This window comes from Liolophura sinensis, chromosome 8, assembly GCF_032854445.1.
Source record: "Liolophura sinensis isolate JHLJ2023 chromosome 8, CUHK_Ljap_v2, whole genome shotgun sequence".
Lineage (NCBI taxonomy): Eukaryota > Metazoa > Mollusca > Polyplacophora > Chitonida > Chitonidae > Liolophura > Liolophura sinensis.
Window position 1 is genome coordinate 5,581,703 of NC_088302.1, and position 17,691 is coordinate 5,599,393.

The 17,691-nt window shown below is 39.3% G+C and overlaps 1 protein-coding gene across 1 annotated transcript in view; it reads left to right on the forward strand.

Moving 5' to 3' along the window:
• Window positions 1-17,691, forward strand: part of LOC135472458 (gamma-aminobutyric acid type B receptor subunit 2-like) — a 38,472-nt gene that overhangs the window by 18,439 nt on the left and 2,342 nt on the right. Inside the window, exons 6-14 of the mRNA XM_064751975.1 lie at window positions 258-452; window positions 1,301-1,534; window positions 3,379-3,442; window positions 10,332-10,421; window positions 11,015-11,171; window positions 12,033-12,165; window positions 14,052-14,159; window positions 14,930-15,052; window positions 17,094-17,233. Coding sequence (XP_064608045.1) covers window positions 258-452; window positions 1,301-1,534; window positions 3,379-3,442; window positions 10,332-10,421; window positions 11,015-11,171; window positions 12,033-12,165; window positions 14,052-14,159; window positions 14,930-15,052; window positions 17,094-17,233 — 1,244 coding nt within the window. The remainder of the gene's footprint in view (window positions 1-257; window positions 453-1,300; window positions 1,535-3,378; window positions 3,443-10,331; window positions 10,422-11,014; window positions 11,172-12,032; window positions 12,166-14,051; window positions 14,160-14,929; window positions 15,053-17,093; window positions 17,234-17,691) is intronic.

Below are 17,691 nucleotides of genomic sequence, written 5' to 3' on the forward strand. Positions count from 1 at the left end.
GTGTATTTTATTACTACAGCTTAATGTTCGTTTGATATAGTGTTATGCGTCTTCATGAAAGTGAGATATTATAAAATGGACTATTCTTTTCAAACTGCACTTGAGCTCTAATCTGCTTTTTCAGTCCAAAGGTGTGTCCTTGTCACTATTTTTCGTTATCAAAATGTGACCGTTGCAACTCAAGTTGCCATATTGTTTTTTTAATTCCTTTGTCTAGTCCAGTGCTACCTTGATTAACTTCACCCTTTCTGTGACAGGCTTATAAAGTGGGCTTATACGGACCGGATTACGTGTGGATCATCAATGGTTACTACACGCCAGGATGGTGGTACAACCCCTCCACGCCCGTGGGCTGTACCCGATCCGAGATGCTACTCGCCACCGAGGGCTACCTCACCGTCGTCTGGTCAATGATGAATCAAGATGACAGCCAGATCACCGTGTCCGGGATGGTCAGTTGAATTCTCTGGACAGTTCTTCACGACTTATGTAAAGTCTTTCTGCTCTTTTTCTGAGTTTATCTTAGACTGGTGTCTTGCGTTGTGATTGAGAATGCTTTTCTTACATAGTAAAACCAGGGGAAAGCATCGTTAGCTTCCTGACAAGTATAAGACCCCAATAGAAAATTGTCCAACAGACACTGGGGACAGAACAGACCTATGTTTCTTAGTTCCAGGTCAGATTGTGCTATCATTATAGGTTTGTGCTCTTTTGGCGGCCATCACTGAGAGATTTTTACGGGTGTTTTGTTAGTTTACTTGTGTCTGTCATTCTCTTAAAACATACCGGTAGATCTCTCTTTTGTTTGTAGCCCTCGAATTTGTATATACGCAAAACTTTTTTATGATATAGAACGAGACCGCAATACGATTATTAAAAAATAGACCGTTCACTTCATTGGACAAGTTGTCGGCTCCAAAACTGAGCCGTCAAATATAGAATAGTGTGATTCAAATGTCCAAGCACTGCATATACATGACGCGACTGTTCACCAAGATTCTTAGGGTGAAGAAGATGGCCACATAAAAACCTTCTGGTCGCCGTCCTGACGAAGAAGAGTCTGTGAGGTGATCAGTGCCTCTGGCAGGTGTATATTGTATGCTGACAATGACATAGGAGGACTGAAATAATGATGTAGGCAAAAATAATCATAGGGACCACTAGTTAAGAAAACAAACATTTTAACAAACTTAAAGACAAACGAAAACAAGGTCACCAAGACATGGGTACCTTCGCAGAGAAGGGTAAAAGTTAGGAGGTTTAGTTTACACAATGCTTGTCGACGTTCGCCTCTTTCCAGACTCCCGTAGAGTACAGGGACATTGTCACCCATTATTTCGGGAGGAACATCTGGGTCCCGGGTCATCAGATACCCGCCACCAACGCTTACGACGCAGTCTGGACCGTGGCTCTGGGGCTTGATGCTCTGGTGCAACACCACCCCGAGCTCAATCTGACCCTATACAAGTACGACAAGAACATCAGTGACCTACTTTTTCAGGAGATAGAAAACGTCCAGTTTGCTGGAATGTCGGTAAGTTCATACACGAGATATAAAACGTCTAGTTTGCTGGGATTTTGAAAAGTGTATACACAAGGTAGAAAACGTCCAGTTTGCGGGAATGTTAGTCCATACACGAGACCCAAAACGTTCAGTTTGCGGGAATGTCGGTAAGTGTGTACACAAGGTAGAAAACGTCCAATTTCCTGGAATGCCCGTAAGTCCATACACGAGACCCAAAACATCCTGTTTGCGGGAATGTCGCTAAGCTCATGCACAAGACAGAAAACGTCGAATTTGCTGAAATGTCGGTAAGTGTGTACATGAGATAAAAACTTCCAGTTTGCTGAAATGTCGGTAAGTCCAAACACGAGGTATAAAACGGACAAAGTCTGTACATGAGATAGACAACGTCCAGTTTGTTGGAATGTCGGTAAGTTCTTACACAAGGTATCAAACGTCAAATTTGCTGGAATATCGGTAAGATCATGCCCGAGATAAACAACGTCCAGTTTGCTGGAATGTCGGTAAGTCCAAACACGAGACACAGAATGTCCAGTTTGCTGAAATGTCGGTAAGTGTGTACACGAGATAAAAACTTTTAGTTTGCTGCAATGTCGGCAAGTCCATACACGAAACACATAACGTCCACTTTGCTGGCACGTAAGTAAGCCCATATACGAGATTTAAAACGGGCAGTGTGCTGAAATGTCGGTAAGTCCATACGTGAGATAGACAACGTCCAGTTTGTTGGAATGTCGGTAAATGTGTACACGAGATAAAAACTTTCAGTTTGCTGGAATGTCGGTAAGTCCATACACGAGACACTTTGCTGGCACGTAAGTAAGCCCATATACTAGGTATAATACGGGCAGTGTCCTGGTATGTCGGTGATAATACAAATACAAATTGCTTTATTCCGTCAGAGATCGCTATCGTATTTATCCCCGACGGTGGTTGTCTGTAGCCTAATCATAAGACCGAAATGAAGTTTAATGGAAAGAGAGATCCGTCATTAAATAATGAATGTCTACCACATACCAAGGGGTAATCAGTTGCAAAAAAAAATTTTCAAGTTCAGGATAGACTTGTCTGAGGTGGAATGAATAGTGCTGGTTAATCAGGGCATGTTAGGGGAGTTACTAGTAAATCACATCTCAACATGTAGTTTGTTTTATCTGTTATTTGCCCGGCAACAGTTCTCTATAAACTATAAATGACGTGTTGTATGAACACTAGCTGTACTACAGTAGATATGGACGCATTTAACCGGAACAGGCCAAAAGCTTGCAATTAGATTTCATATGTAAGAAAAGTGATTATAAATGGCATGAACTCGATCTTCAACAGGTTTAGGACGAATAACATAATGTAACGCCAAGGCAGTTGAAGGAGTTACCAAAATAGAAATATAGGCAATTCTTCTCTTCATTTGACAAAGCTTCCGTCTATTTCAGTATTTAAAACCTATCAACTCTACTTGCAGTTTATATATTCCTTTAAGAAAGACAAACGCATATGAGATATGATATCACAGAATGAAATCAGATATTGAGGGAAAATACACATTCATCTTAAACTGTGAAAAAGTGTAAATCTCGTTTTTTACATCAAATTTTTCAGTCACTTGGTAATAACCACTTTCGTGCTGAATGGCATCAGTTATAACTTTTGGTATTTGACAAATTTATTGACCATACAGTGTAATCCCGGTTCACATAAAACATCAAAATAGGGCACAAAAGATCAAAACAGTGTTCGCAAGGAGTTGCAAGTTGCAAGGATATGCAAATTAAGTGCGAGCTATTCGGGCGTCACCTAGCTGTTGTTATATATGCTGTGGAAAGGCTCACGATGCTGTAAAACTCTGTTTTCAGGGGCCAGTGTCCTACACTAAGACAGGTGACCGAACAGGCACTCTACTGGTGGAGATATTTCACAGTAAGAAACATTTTTCTGAACATATACAGTACATTTTTCGGAGAGCTTACAGTACATATTTACAGTAGATATGTCTTAATATTTTAATATTGACGTATTTAAGAAATGACCCGCGCTTAAGTGTATACAAAATCAGGTGATCGGGTGGAATTCACTATCACAGGCGTTGATGAATGAAGTCCCGAGTTCGAGTCCAGCTCTGTTGTGCCTGGATTTAACCTCATGTTAAGAAATGCCTAAGGTATGCTCTTTTTTAACATTTTGGGCATTGCAAGCAATTCCTGTGAGATAATCAAGGTTAGGAAGAGAGCGAGGGTGGGGAGTCTTAGATACCAAAGGATACTTTTACACATAAACAAATCTATATTTGCTTTTCTGATCTTCTACTTTTTGTGACTATAAATTCTTTTTCCAAAGTTCGTGTATACGACCCATAGTTCTGACAGAAATTGACATGCTGTGTTGTATTACGTAATACATTGATTTACAAGATGACTGTAATAATTTCATTTACTCCATGCTCAAAAGGTTTCCTCTTATACGATATATGGTAAGATTTAATAGCTCGGAGATAATTACCTAAAGACGCAATATAAAACGATTACAAAATATTCCATTAAACCAAGCAAAAGCTACACAAATTTGACAGGAAATAGCCAGAACGGATTGCTGAACATTGCACACTTAACGACCCTTCAAAGACTAGAAATAACTTTGACGTAAATGACATGCCGATGTTGCATCCGTGAAGGATGTATGAGAACTTGATTTCCGTTGTGCGCGCGGAAGAAGGTGATACGTGTTACTAAGCTCATTGCCCGCAGTCTTCACCAAACTAGAGACATCCTGGTGGCCTGATGGCCTGAAATTCTTAGGTGGATCGTTCTTCACTAAGGGGCATGTGCCCCTTAATAATCCATTTTGTGATAGACGTTAAATTACACACTTCCGTCAACATTACATACACCAAGGTTATCCAAGCGTTCTGCACGTTAGCTCCTCGGGAGCAGCACGTTAGCTCCTCGGGGGCCGGATATAGGAGACCGCTCGGGGTGACTGCTTTAAGGGAAAATGTTCAGAGGATTATCGGAAAAATAACAAAGATAACATTACCATTAAGTCGTCCTATTTTACTAAAAGTGATTGGTCTCTTGTTTTTAGGTATACCGGTAATGAATGTGTCGATATGAAGTTGACATTTCTTGAGTTGCGTGTCACCAATGAGTTAGCGTGTCGATGTCTCGTTTGATCCCTCGTTCTATTATTAAACATTAACACTGGGTTTAAAGGCCCCCTTTAACAGCTCTACTAACTCATTCGTGTTACATTTGATAGATTTCTTCGAAAAGTATTTTCAGCAAGGTATGCTTCATACTCCGTGGTATGAACAGTTCTGTGACACACTCTTGTTCGTTTTAAAATGAGCATGTAGGCCACCATCGCCAGGAAAGCAGCAGCGTCACCAAACAACACCGTTCAGCCATCGCCAGCAAAGCAGCAGCGTCACCAAACAACAGTATTCAGCCATCGACAATGAACAATATTATTCACCATTTAAATTCCCTATTTGTGAACCCATTTTGTTGATCTTTATAGATATGACGCATTATAAAGAATGTAGTTTAGTGCACGTTTTTGGCTGTTATAACATAATGCCGATTTTCAGAAAGTAAATTTCAACAGAATGTTATTTATTTATTAATGTTTAGGGATTTTTCGCAGAACTCAATCAGATTTCATTTTTATGACGAGTTTTTGAGTAGATGAAACTGAACTGTTCCATTTGAATACTATCATTGCATTCTAACATACACGTATTCTGAGCAGGTACAGAATAAAGGTAACGTATTTATTTCTTTGATTCTTGTTTAACACCCTACCTACGAAATTTTCACTTGTGCAATGGCGGTCAGTTTTATGGGTCAAAGGTAATTTATCATTCAGGACAAATCCGCATTGACTATCTATAACAGAAGGTCCATGTCCACTGCGGCTATTACGTTTTGAGATTGACCCATCTATCATTACAGGTGTATTGTCCACCGGCCAGATATATGACGTTATTCATTATTTTTTCAACCTAATTGCCGTCAGCCATACAGGTATAAAGACCAAGGTCAAAGTCCTGTTGTGTGCCAGGTTTACTTAAAGCATTTTACTGATCTTCGAATCGGATGTGATTTGTGGAAATGGTGTGAACTTGAACGTGAACTGTAGAGAATTATCGAAAGTGAAAATGGCGAGCTATTGACGAGGTGTCATTTATGAAAAGAAATGATTTATTAACTACCATACTTGATGACTATGGCCTTGACCGCCATTGGCGTTCTGTCAAAAGGTGCACTCGCCCGAAGTCACCTGTCACTAAATGATATAATGTGTCGGAATCTCTTTTGATCTGCCAGTCGATTGGCATGGCCTTGCTTTTGACTTCTCGCGAGATAACTCTGAAGTGAATTTCACGCTCCCCACCTCCTCTCTTCAACAACAAAGTGTTAGTGAGGTTGTTTATCTGTTTTTACCTCAATGGAATGTGTATAGAACCTGTTTGGATTATGAGGAGAATTTGGCCCAGGGCATCTACTTCAAACTGTCTGTAGCTTGACATATAACACAGCTCATTGTTGTGATGCGTTTTGAATAAAGTTTGCCCTTTTACTCATAAAGAAGCACTAGCAAATGTTTGATGTTAAAGACTTCAGCATGCAGACTGAAATCAGAGCGACGACAACTGATGGTAAATGACCAAGCGTTAACTGTAAATGAATAAACTTAAGTAGCAGCAACATATACCAATGAGGCATCACGCCTGGTTTTCTTCTACATGATAATTAGTTGAGGCAGCACTGTAAATATATCAGCATTGAGTTCGGCCCGCTGCAACGAGACACAGTCGTGATGTGACCAAAACTGTTGAAAGTGACGCTAAATTCCAAATGATCTAGCCTAGCAAGCATATTTATCAAACGTTAGTTGAAACAATTACTAAAGTAACCCAGTGTAAGGAATATCTCCTTGAGATATTTTCCTCAAAGGAAATGGACATAAACTTTGAAAAAATAACACAAACAGTAAGTCTAATGAGAATTTACAATCAAATCAATAATGTAATATTTTCTGGTTTTACCAAATGACTCAGATCTTCGTTTAACCCACCATTTCGTTTATCTACTTATTTTTTCATTGGATTTTAACGCTATTGTAGGACTATACAGGAAGTTGATTTACCTACGCCAGCTATGACAGATGGACTCTCTCTGGCTTAGTGAGGAGAGCGTTACTCTCGCCGCAGCAGATTCGCTCCAGACCGGCTCATGCACCCGTAGTTGCATAACTCTCGCTCTCTCGCGTGCAGCTATGTGTCAGAATATTTCTCATGTACCTGCTTTATGGTGAAGGAAACTGAGCGGACACCGGAGAAACTGAATTCCGTCCTCTTGACGAACCAGCTTTAGATAGTCACATAGTTTCCATCGCCAAGCCCCAAGGGACGATTTCGTAAATGAGTTCATTTACTTGTTTACTGTTTTAAGCAGACATCGTACGGAAAATCCACGCCACCGTTGCCATATACCTGTGGTACATTTTACCCCACCCAACAGGTGTTTGATTCGAACACTCAACCTCATTAGTCGTATAGCTTTTCTAGTTGATAAGGTGACTAAGCCGTTGTATTCAGAACACCAATGCCTGACATTAACAAAAGTATTTAGTCGGCTACTTTGACTACATTTAAAAATGAGCAGTCGACGGCACTCTTGTGGTAGTTGTGCGGTCGATCGCCGTCTACTGTAACGTTGGGCGAAGACATTAGTATGGCATGCATATATGCCACATGCATTTATCAAAGTTCGCCATGTAGTAGTTTACCTAAAATCGACGGTTCCCTCTACCCATAAAGCTGCCCGAAGTGAACTGAAATAAGAGAAATATTCTAAAGTGTAGTACCAATGGATAAATCAATGAATGAATGAATGAACAAAGCAATTAATCAACCAATCAGTCATACTGATACCGAGCAAATCAAATTACCGGTTAACGTGTTTAGCACGTTGATCAGAGTACAGAAGATGATATGCATATTTACCCTGTGTTCTTATGATAATAATCTACGTATTACCAAATAATGCATGAATGAATTAGATGTTAAATATTTGAATTATTTGCAATGAAATTTGTCGTTGTCTGCTTTTTGGTTCTGATGTTAAGGGTTATGTTATTTCGTTGTACATGTCAGTTAATAGTCAAAGCGTGCATATATCGGGTGGGCATAAAAAATAGGCCGTACTGTGATGCTGCAATACAGTGGTTTAATTAAACAGAGAAAAGAATAGTGAATTTAAAATACCTTGCAGTGTAACATGGGTCATTCATGATGTCCTTTTCCCTCTATCAGTGTTGTTAATCACTTTTCTTATGAGCTTTCTCATCTACACAAAGCCCTCGTCTGATGTACTTGACCATTTACCTATAGAGTCTCCTGCATCCATCCCCACACGCATCCACAGTGATTAGACGCTCCGTTAATCATCTGAGTTCATACCGTCTTTGTTACAAACTTTTCATCAGACGGCTTTGTTGCTTTGATCCTTTTATGTGTTCAATGGTAATTATAAATATACTGTGCAAAGAACTGTGGTGTGCGGAAGTACGAGATGGGCATTGAACGTCGCCGGGGAAGGGTATACGGGGAGTGACGAGGATATAGACATAGGCATAACAGAGTCTTTGAAGGTTTGCCCAATTAGTGTGTGGTTGTTTTGGTTAGCCTGAAGAGTGCCATTCTGAACCAGAAGAACTGTCATTTCCACAATACGCAATCTTTTGTAGAGTTTTCACAATCTGTGTCCTTATTATGAAGATATATTTTTGGTATACCCAGACTACATACTGGATGAAATCTCTTTCCCTATAGAACCTCGTATGGCATTGAACTGATTTCAATTAACTGACTCAAACGGACTGCGGGTTAAATCAGTCATTTCTAGCGAACTGAATAAAAAGACCTGGTACGGTTAGGCGGGGAATCGGCCCCAGTGCAAGAAACTGTGCACCCCAAGAAGCGAAACGTATGACCTTTTATGACCTAAGCAATGTATAAGTCAGAAAATCGAAAAATGATAGACTGCTCCAATCACACTGAAATATCTTTTTTTTTTGCATCAGATATGGTAGAGAGGGGAATATCACTGCACCACAAGCGTAACTTTCTGAAAAATTATTGAAAACGCAGTTATGCACCAATCATTTAAATACATATTTAACAAATGTTCAGCTTTATACTTCCGCTACGTAGAGCATGTTCATATTAATGATGGTTAGAGGACCACATGTGCTTTCAACCCGGATTCACGTATGATTTCGCTATAGTTGCCACACGTTATGTGATACCATATCCTATCTTATCAATTCTAATTCATGATAACACTTATTTAATGCAAGACAGCCTGTATCTTTACTCCCAAAAAAGAATGTTGCCAAAAAAAGAAAAGATTTGAATTCTTCCCCGAGATGCAACATGTCCTCCACATTGACTTCGTTAGTTCACTGTACTTTTAATGATGCCTTACATACTATGGACGAAATACCAATTTTAAAATTGCCAATACATGAAAAAACTGTTCACGTTTATGTTTTATATATTAAGACCAACGTTAACCAGAACGAAACTTTGACAGCACGTAGAAATACACACATAAAAGTTTCAGTAAAGATATTCTTCTGGTTTACGTTGATCTTCATATTGTAAATTAAAGACACAGTGACTCGTTTGAACGAAAAATTGGCGTTTTTGATCGAGAGTGAATTTTTGGCAGGTTATTACTATATTGTTACTACTACTCTATTTCTTATAGAGAGTGGCCTACATTCACCTGTGTGTAAAATCAGTCATACACGCTACCAAAATTGTCTTTAGTGAGTGTCACGTATTAACCCTAGCTCTACATATTGATACGTTGGGCGTCCATCTTATTACCAACAAAATGCAGTTAGAATAATTTTTCTAATTCATAATATTAAAGTCCATAGGTTTAGTTTCGACACCAAGAACTCGTTGCATGGGATGACGTCATAATTATTCATAAACAATTTGCATGTTGGACAATGTACATAGAAGAGTGATTTTATTTTTCAATACCTGCACCAACAAGCAGCAAACTCCATGCAATAACACAGCTTAGTCTATTGTCTCTGCGGATAACTAGATCGCTTTAATTCCCTAATATCCATATCTAAAACTATACAGCCGTAAGACCATGTGCTACAAGAGATAAAGTAAAATTCATTTATTAAGGTTACATTACATTAAAACATGCGAACGATTTCAAATAGGACAGTGTCAGAAACAGGGTTTACAGTAAAGTGAACAGCAGTTCAGGTAACTGGTGTCACCTCCTTCAAAATATGTAGAACTCCGCCCAATATCCACCACGCCCCTGTTTTTTTTTTAAACAATTATGACGTCACCCAAGGCATGCTGGTTCTTGCCGTCGAAAACGAGCTTACGGACTTCAACATTATAAATTAGAAAAAAAAAGTGTTCTAACTTCCTTTTCTTAGCAAGAATGTGAACGTCAAACATATCAATGTGTAAAGCTTGTGTTGTTACGTGTCACTGACTGAAGGCAAGTTTGGTAGCTGGTATGTGAGATTTCACACACAGCTGAATAGAGCCGACTCTCTAAAAGAAACAGACTATAAGCAACCATGTCTTTTATAGCCATAAAACTTTTATGGGTGATTCGATCAAACTTTATATGTCTGATTTGGAAATATACAGAGCTGTGCTGGAATTTTAAAATTTGCACTTTCTTATCGCACTTATCTGGGGCCGATTCTCCGTCTTATCGCAGCAGTTCCTTTTAAAGTTTAGAACATTGAATTTCAGACGGCACAGAGAGAACAATAGGTCTCTACAGTAATGCTCTGTCCTCCCTCGAGATCTTGGAGAAGAATGAAGACATCTGGTGGAGACAAGGTAAGCCCTACAGAAACAAGCCTCATGTATAGACGAAATCGATGTTCAGTGATGGGGGCCTGCGTGGCCGAGGTGATAAGCGGGCCAGCGCGGCGCAATGACTCAGGAGCCTCTCACCAATGCGGTCGCTATGAGTTCAAGTCCAGTTCATGCTAGCTTTCTTTACTACTGTACATGGGAAACTTCCAGCAATCTGTGGATGGTCGGGCGTTTCCCATGGGCTTTGGTGAGTTTCCTCCCACCGTAAGGCTGGCCGCCGTCGTATAAGTGAAATACTCTTAAGTACGGCGTAAAACACCAATCAAATCAAATCAAATCAAATCTAATCGATGATCAGTGCGTTATTAGTTCGAAACCAGTTTCCGCTTATTCGATTGTGGTTTTGTTCTAAAAGACTTGTCCGGTATCTGTAGATTTCCATCAAACTCTTTCTCGTTGCCTTTCTTTTCCCCTACAAAATAAATTTAATAAAATGAAAATAAGACAATGGGAAACACAAGCATATAAATATGAAATAGCCGTCTTTCAGATTTTCCCCAAACCTGCTGACTTTGTGTTTTATGAATCATTACGCTTTCACATTCTCCCGACAGGTGGAGTTCCGCCTTTGGACGCCGACAACACCCAGGTCGTGGAGAAGCTAATCGAAGTGTCACGTGTCATGTTTTACATCTACTCCGTCCTGGCTGTTTTCGGCATGATCCTGGCATTGGGCTTCCTCTCGTTTAACATTTATTTCCGGCACAGAAGGTATGTGTTTCCGGTGTGTAAGGCGTGCTTTATCACTTTTCTACATGGCGCTCTCTCACGAGCTGCCCTGAATAAATTCAACACACAACCGCGGGGCTTCGCAGGGACACCAACCTGCTGAGACGTCCTGAACTATTTATGTGTCTTTAGGCGACACATAAAACTCGCTAACATATATCATCGTTTACACATTTTTCTGATTCTGTACGGTTGTTCGTGTGACCAGGTTCAATAAATCGAGTTAATGTTATCCAATTGGGACGACAGGCAGGGGGTTCCTCGTGAGTTCTATACATTTTTTAAATGAAGTGAGCATGGGTAAACCCGTCCTTTGATCATGGCAGTTGTTTTGAAGATTAACGCAGGATAGTGTCGTTCAACGGTATCATATCATCTTTCCATATGTCCTTTGCTTCATCGTATTACCGCACAAATCCATCAAATTGCTTTCATCCTGTTATCACACCAGTCCATCACATCATTGCCTCGTGCTACCATCACACTGATCCATCAATTCATTGCTTCATCGTACCATCGCGTTGCTCCACGGTACCATCGCACTGCTCCACCACATCATTGCTTCATCGTACCATCGCACTGCTCCACCACATCATTGTTTCGTCGTACCATCGCACTGCTCCACCACATCATTGTTTCATCGTACCATCGCACTTCTCCACCACATCATTGTTTCATCGTACCATCGCACCGCTCCACCACATCATGCGATTCCAGCGCATCATCGCTTCATATCATTGTAGCGTATCATTGCATGTTATATGTTATTATGACACCTCCCTGTCGGACCATGACGATGACAAAGTGAGGAGATATGTTACTTTATGCACCGTTTGATTTCAGGGTGATCAAGATGTCCAGTCCTAATCTGAACAACCTGATCATCTGCGGCTGTATCGGGGCTTATACTATCGTCATCATGAAGGGGGCCGACATCTGGCTGGTCGGCTATACTGGATTCAAGACTCTCTGTCAGGTGAGAAACTGACTGATAACATGAACACATGGATTACTTGAGTAACTGATTGATATCGACCGTAAAGGGTCTGCAAACACACATACCTCATAAGCCGACCCTGTGAGCTACGTCGAACTCCACTGTGAAATTGTCCTCATGAGTCCTATAGACTTTTGGGAAAAATTCCCACAGATTATCACTAAGAAGATTATTACCAAGTATTAAATACATATTTAAAACGAGAATTACATCTTTCTACAAAGCTGATTTGAGTGTGCGTTATTAGTGTGAGTTTTAAGTCTGCATTTTTTAATTTCTGGATTTTTAAAAAAATTTCATTATGACTTCATTATGACTTCATTCTGTAAATAACAGCATTTATTCACAGCAAAGTGCAGAGGTGTTTGCTTTTCAGTCGCTAGGAATCACAAGTTGCGGGTTCAAACCCGGCTGGGGACAGATAATTTCTAGATTCAACAGGCCTTTTGTGGCAATGAACGGTCCAAGATATGGTCTGTCGTTTGTTCACCTTATACCAGTATGGTATGCATAGATGTGCGTTACACGTGGAAAAGTTTGTCAGTAACTAATCAAGAGTCTGTGCTTTACCCCCAAAAACTTCGATTTCCTCCGCGCATCGTATAAGTGAAAAATTCTTGACTATGACCTTATGCAACAATTAAATAAATACATCAATGAATTAACATCAAGTTACTGAAGTGCAGTGCATTTATTTACTTCTTGCGTCGATGTTACAACCCGCAGTTAGAAATGCTTCTCATATACCACTGTGGTTCATGGATGGAAAAAAACTGCGCTCTCACAGGAAACATCCGTATCTAGCCATCTAACTTCTAGAATCTTATAGGAAACAGTGAAAGAAGCTTTCCAGCGCGCCAGTGATGAAACTGAAACATTGCCTGATACATTATTATACACTTAAGTGATAGACTATTAAAGATGGCTATAGTGCGTTCGTGCTATAGTCAGCTGCACACAAAATTACCGGAAAGACAAGAGCCACGTTTGGAGATCAGATATCACATAACCTTAGCAAACGAGGCTAACCAGCAAAGGATAAAGCCTCACATATTCATACATAATGCAGTAAATCGCTCACGAAAAATAATGTTGTACGTCATGCAGGTTTCTTTGTGAGGACATTGTGACCATGAATACTTCTCCACTGGGTACTTGTTTGTACTCTTGCAACCCAAAACTTAAATATCGAACCAATCTACTTGGCACCCTAGTTTTCAATAAACATGATACAAGTCATAATTCCTTTTGATTCTTGACGAACACCAATACTATAAGGCCTGCTACTGCACGTGATTGTATGCAAGACGTGAGGACGCAAAAGTGTATTGTAATCGATACATTTCTAAGGACATTTCTAAAGAAACTGTAGGGCGACATCTGTTAATCAGCCAGATTCCCTTTCTTATAGTATAACAGAGGATATGTTCCTAAACCTACACAGAGAACACAAAGACGTTATATGTGGTCCCATAGGATAGAGAGATACTTATTCTTGGAAGTTTCGGATATTATGTTCAGAAAAGAAGATTATATATTTGCTGTCGTTCCTGGTTTTATGTACATATTAATTTGATGTAATGCCTGGTCATGGACAGCTTTTCAGTCTGAATCCAAATCAAATGAGTTCAGCACTTTTCTCGCTCTGAACATAAATATGACTGAATTTTAACCATATGAGTAATAAGAACATACAACACACAGTGGGATAAGACACAGTTATTACATGAACAGACTAATAGTCACTCGATCGGTATTTCGGTACTATTGTGTACAAGCCCTACACAAAATGCAGACTTGGAGCACGCCCCCGATGTCTGGAATATGTTAGAACTATTGGCGATCCGCCCTTTGTTGTTTTTCAGGCTATTACCTGGATTTTGTCGCTGTGCTTTACAATGGCTTTTGGTGCCATGTTTGCTAAGACGTGGAGAGTCTATACAATTTTCACAAACAAGACATTGAAAAGAAAGGTAAATTGCTTCGATTTTTTACACTGCTTTGTTTAGACACCGTTACACAATCAATAGAAATCCTTACTCAATCACTAGAAATCCTGAGATATATGAAAGAGATATATGAAAATTATGTTTCTCTCTGAAAAGCATAAGACACTGTGAGGGAATCATAATACTTGGTGAAACTCACCTATGCCACTATAGCTATAATCTTATGTGGAAGTCTTCAGATCCTATCAAAACTGTGACACTATTGATTTTTCCCCCTTTTCTATGTAAATCATGAATCTCTGTGAAAATTGTGACATGATCTGGAATTAGTGACAGTCTGCCGCAAGCATATTCTATTCACAAATCTGTAATCACTATGGCAACCTGGAAATCAAAGCATTCTTTGTAAAACGTCTAAATGGAAGCATAATATGGAAATAGCAAAAGTCTGCAGAAATAATGTTAGTATAAGGATATGCCTCCTTTGAGAATCACAGAATAGACGAAATTGTGGTGCTGTACATTTATTTACGTTCTGAGGAAGTCATACAACGATGAATCAGACATCTTTGGAACTAGTAAATACTTTAAAAGTAATTAGACACCTTTAAAATCATGAAACGCCTTGACATGCAATCATGAGTTACCTGGAAAATCATCAGACACTTTGAAATCATTTGATTTTAATGAAAATGTTGATTTCTGTGTAGAAATGAGGATACTTTGCAGAAATTCTGACATCCTGTCAAGATAGGAATATGCTATACTGTAAGCTATTGACGTGGTGGTTTCAGGCTATCAAGGACAGGAGTCTGTTCGGAATGGTGGCTGTGTTCCTTGGACTAGACCTCGTGACTCTTCTCACGCAGCAACTCATCGATCCCATTTATCTGAAGAAAGTGGAAATGCCAGAATACGTGAGTATACAACGCTAGTGAGACCTGAAAATGGACGTATAAAGCGTAAATATGTAATGTTGGACGTCAGAAGAAAAGCTCTTAATCACAAAGGATGTCTGGACGTTGAGTGGAACTCTTCCCTTAGGAGCTTCCAAGCAGGATTAGCATTACGATTATTTTCATTTGATGGTCAAAGAATAGTTTGACAAGATCTTTTGCGCAAAGTCAACTCTGCAGGCTTCTGCGGTGTGACAGCACTAGGTCTGTTGGTCTTTGGATACAGACAAAGTCCGACAATAATCGATGTCGATACACGCTTTTTGTTAAATCATGAAAGCCATCGCGTACATTCCGGGAAACTGTTCTCACATGTAAGGTGTGTACAGAAATCCGCCGTGTTTAAAACAGAACAACCCAGATGTATGACCCGATATATACATCGTTATGAGATTGGGACGTTCACCTTTAATCGGTTTATTCATTCAGATTTATTAAGTTATCTGCCTCAAGGCTAATTTAACTCTCTAAACCTGAAGCAATTAACCTCTGTCTCAATCTGTTACATTTGAAAAGACTAGCTGTTAATCATATTAAATGCATGCGTTGCCACATATATCGCTTTCTGTAGAAGCCCACCAGTAGGTGAAGTGTATGATGATGATTCGTCCGATGTTGACCCTCCGTCCGTCCGTCCGTATCCTTTTACATGCTATAATATACAATATATTAATATATTAATATTATAATTACAATATATAGAGTTGTTTTACATGTGCACTTTTAATTTGTGGGTTATACATAAATACATAGGTGACGAATGTCGAATGTTTCCGTTGTTACCTTGGTAACTAGGTTCCCAATATTTATATCCAGTATCTACTGTAAATAGAATACATTTGTTCCGGCGTGTATTGGACAACTCTACTGTTTCTGCTGTAACGCTTTCTAAAATGTCAAATATGAAACATTGGATTACCTGCATATGTTTGAGTCATATAATTGTTCAGAAAGGTCTTATATGACCCATATTTATCACATTAAAGGGTTTTATGACGCAACGGCTTTCCATGACTCATATTAAAAACCAGATAAAGGTCATTTAGTGACGTATCTTCAGATGAAGGGAGTTTCCTGACCCATATAACTGTCAGCATAAATTGTCGTTGGTTGGCGATTTGCCATAGATAATTTATAAGAACATAGTGTTCCTTTCATTTCTTGTACTTTAAGAAAAAAAATTTGTCAATTTTTCATATATGCCATAACGCTGTAGGTTATAAAATAATTTACATCGATCAATCCATGCCATTCCCTATCATTTTTGGTGACTTTATGTAAATTTCCTGTACACAGGAAACGCAAAATCTTGCCGACCAGTTAACAGTAACTGTCCCGTGTAGTTCGAACTCTTGAGATATTTTTGTCATTTCTTGCGGCCTTGTTTGTGAGTGGGTGAGTGAGTGCTTGGGGTTTAATGTTGTATTTAGCAATTTTTCAGTCATAGGACGACGAAGGAGTGTATGTAATGTGTCTCCTTGTTCCAGGGGGGATTTCCACCATTCTTTCATCTAGTGCTGCGCTTCACTTAGACGATTTACCGAAGGCATGTAAGCCGCCCCGCCCGAGCCACTACACTGATACGGGTCAACCAGTCGTTACACTATTCTTTTAATGCTGAAAACCAAGAGAGGAAGTTAAAACTTCCTCCGTTAACGTCTTAGGGCCTGGTGTTTTTGTGATACCCGGCTATACCTTGATGAAGCCATGGAATAATTCTTTGTGCGTTCAAACAGTAATATATCTCTTCAGCATTTTTCGGCCAGAAGCTGTTATTAATATACATGGAATAGAATAATACTGACTGTTTGGCAGCTAAGGGCATTCTATATTATAATATATCTGTATCATTAACTTCTTTTTTCGGTTGAAAAATGCTGTTATGCTCGTCTGAAGTAAAGCTTGGGCAAGGAATTGTATATGGAAACTGTTCCTTGTTATGAAAAATAAAACATTGTCCTGATGGGGAAAGCTCAGGCCAAACCTTCTATTTTTATTCCAGACGTCAGATGATGAGAAGATTGTCATTCAGCCATTATTATACGATTGCGTATCCAACAAAACCTTATACTGGACCGTGGCCACTTATGCATGGAAAGGAACTCTCCTGATATTCGGCATATTCCTAACGTGGCAAACAAAGTCAGTCCACTTGTGAAATACTTCGTATTTCGTTTCATTCCTCTTGCTGAAAATGCGATATTATTATATTTCACTGAGAAGAAAATGTATCGTACATGTAAATACACAATATCGCATAAAGCTATGATAGGTTTAAGTTTTCCCAAAACAGTTGTGAATATTTTGAAATGCTTTGCTGTTAACGTAAGGGCGAGTGTAACTTGGGCCAATATTAGTCCTTTTTCATGATGGTGTAATTCTGTTCAAACTATCGGTAGCTAGCTTACTTTTTACAAGATATTGTCTAGTTTAAATTTGTCATTTCTTCACTTTGTGGCACCGGCGTACACGTATCTCTATATGTGATGTCAAGATGTTTCCACACTGACAATATATGCTTATAGGTTATTTTTTTTATTTATATATACATTTTGCCGTAGCTTAACGTCATACTCATTTATAAGATGACGGTAAGTTTA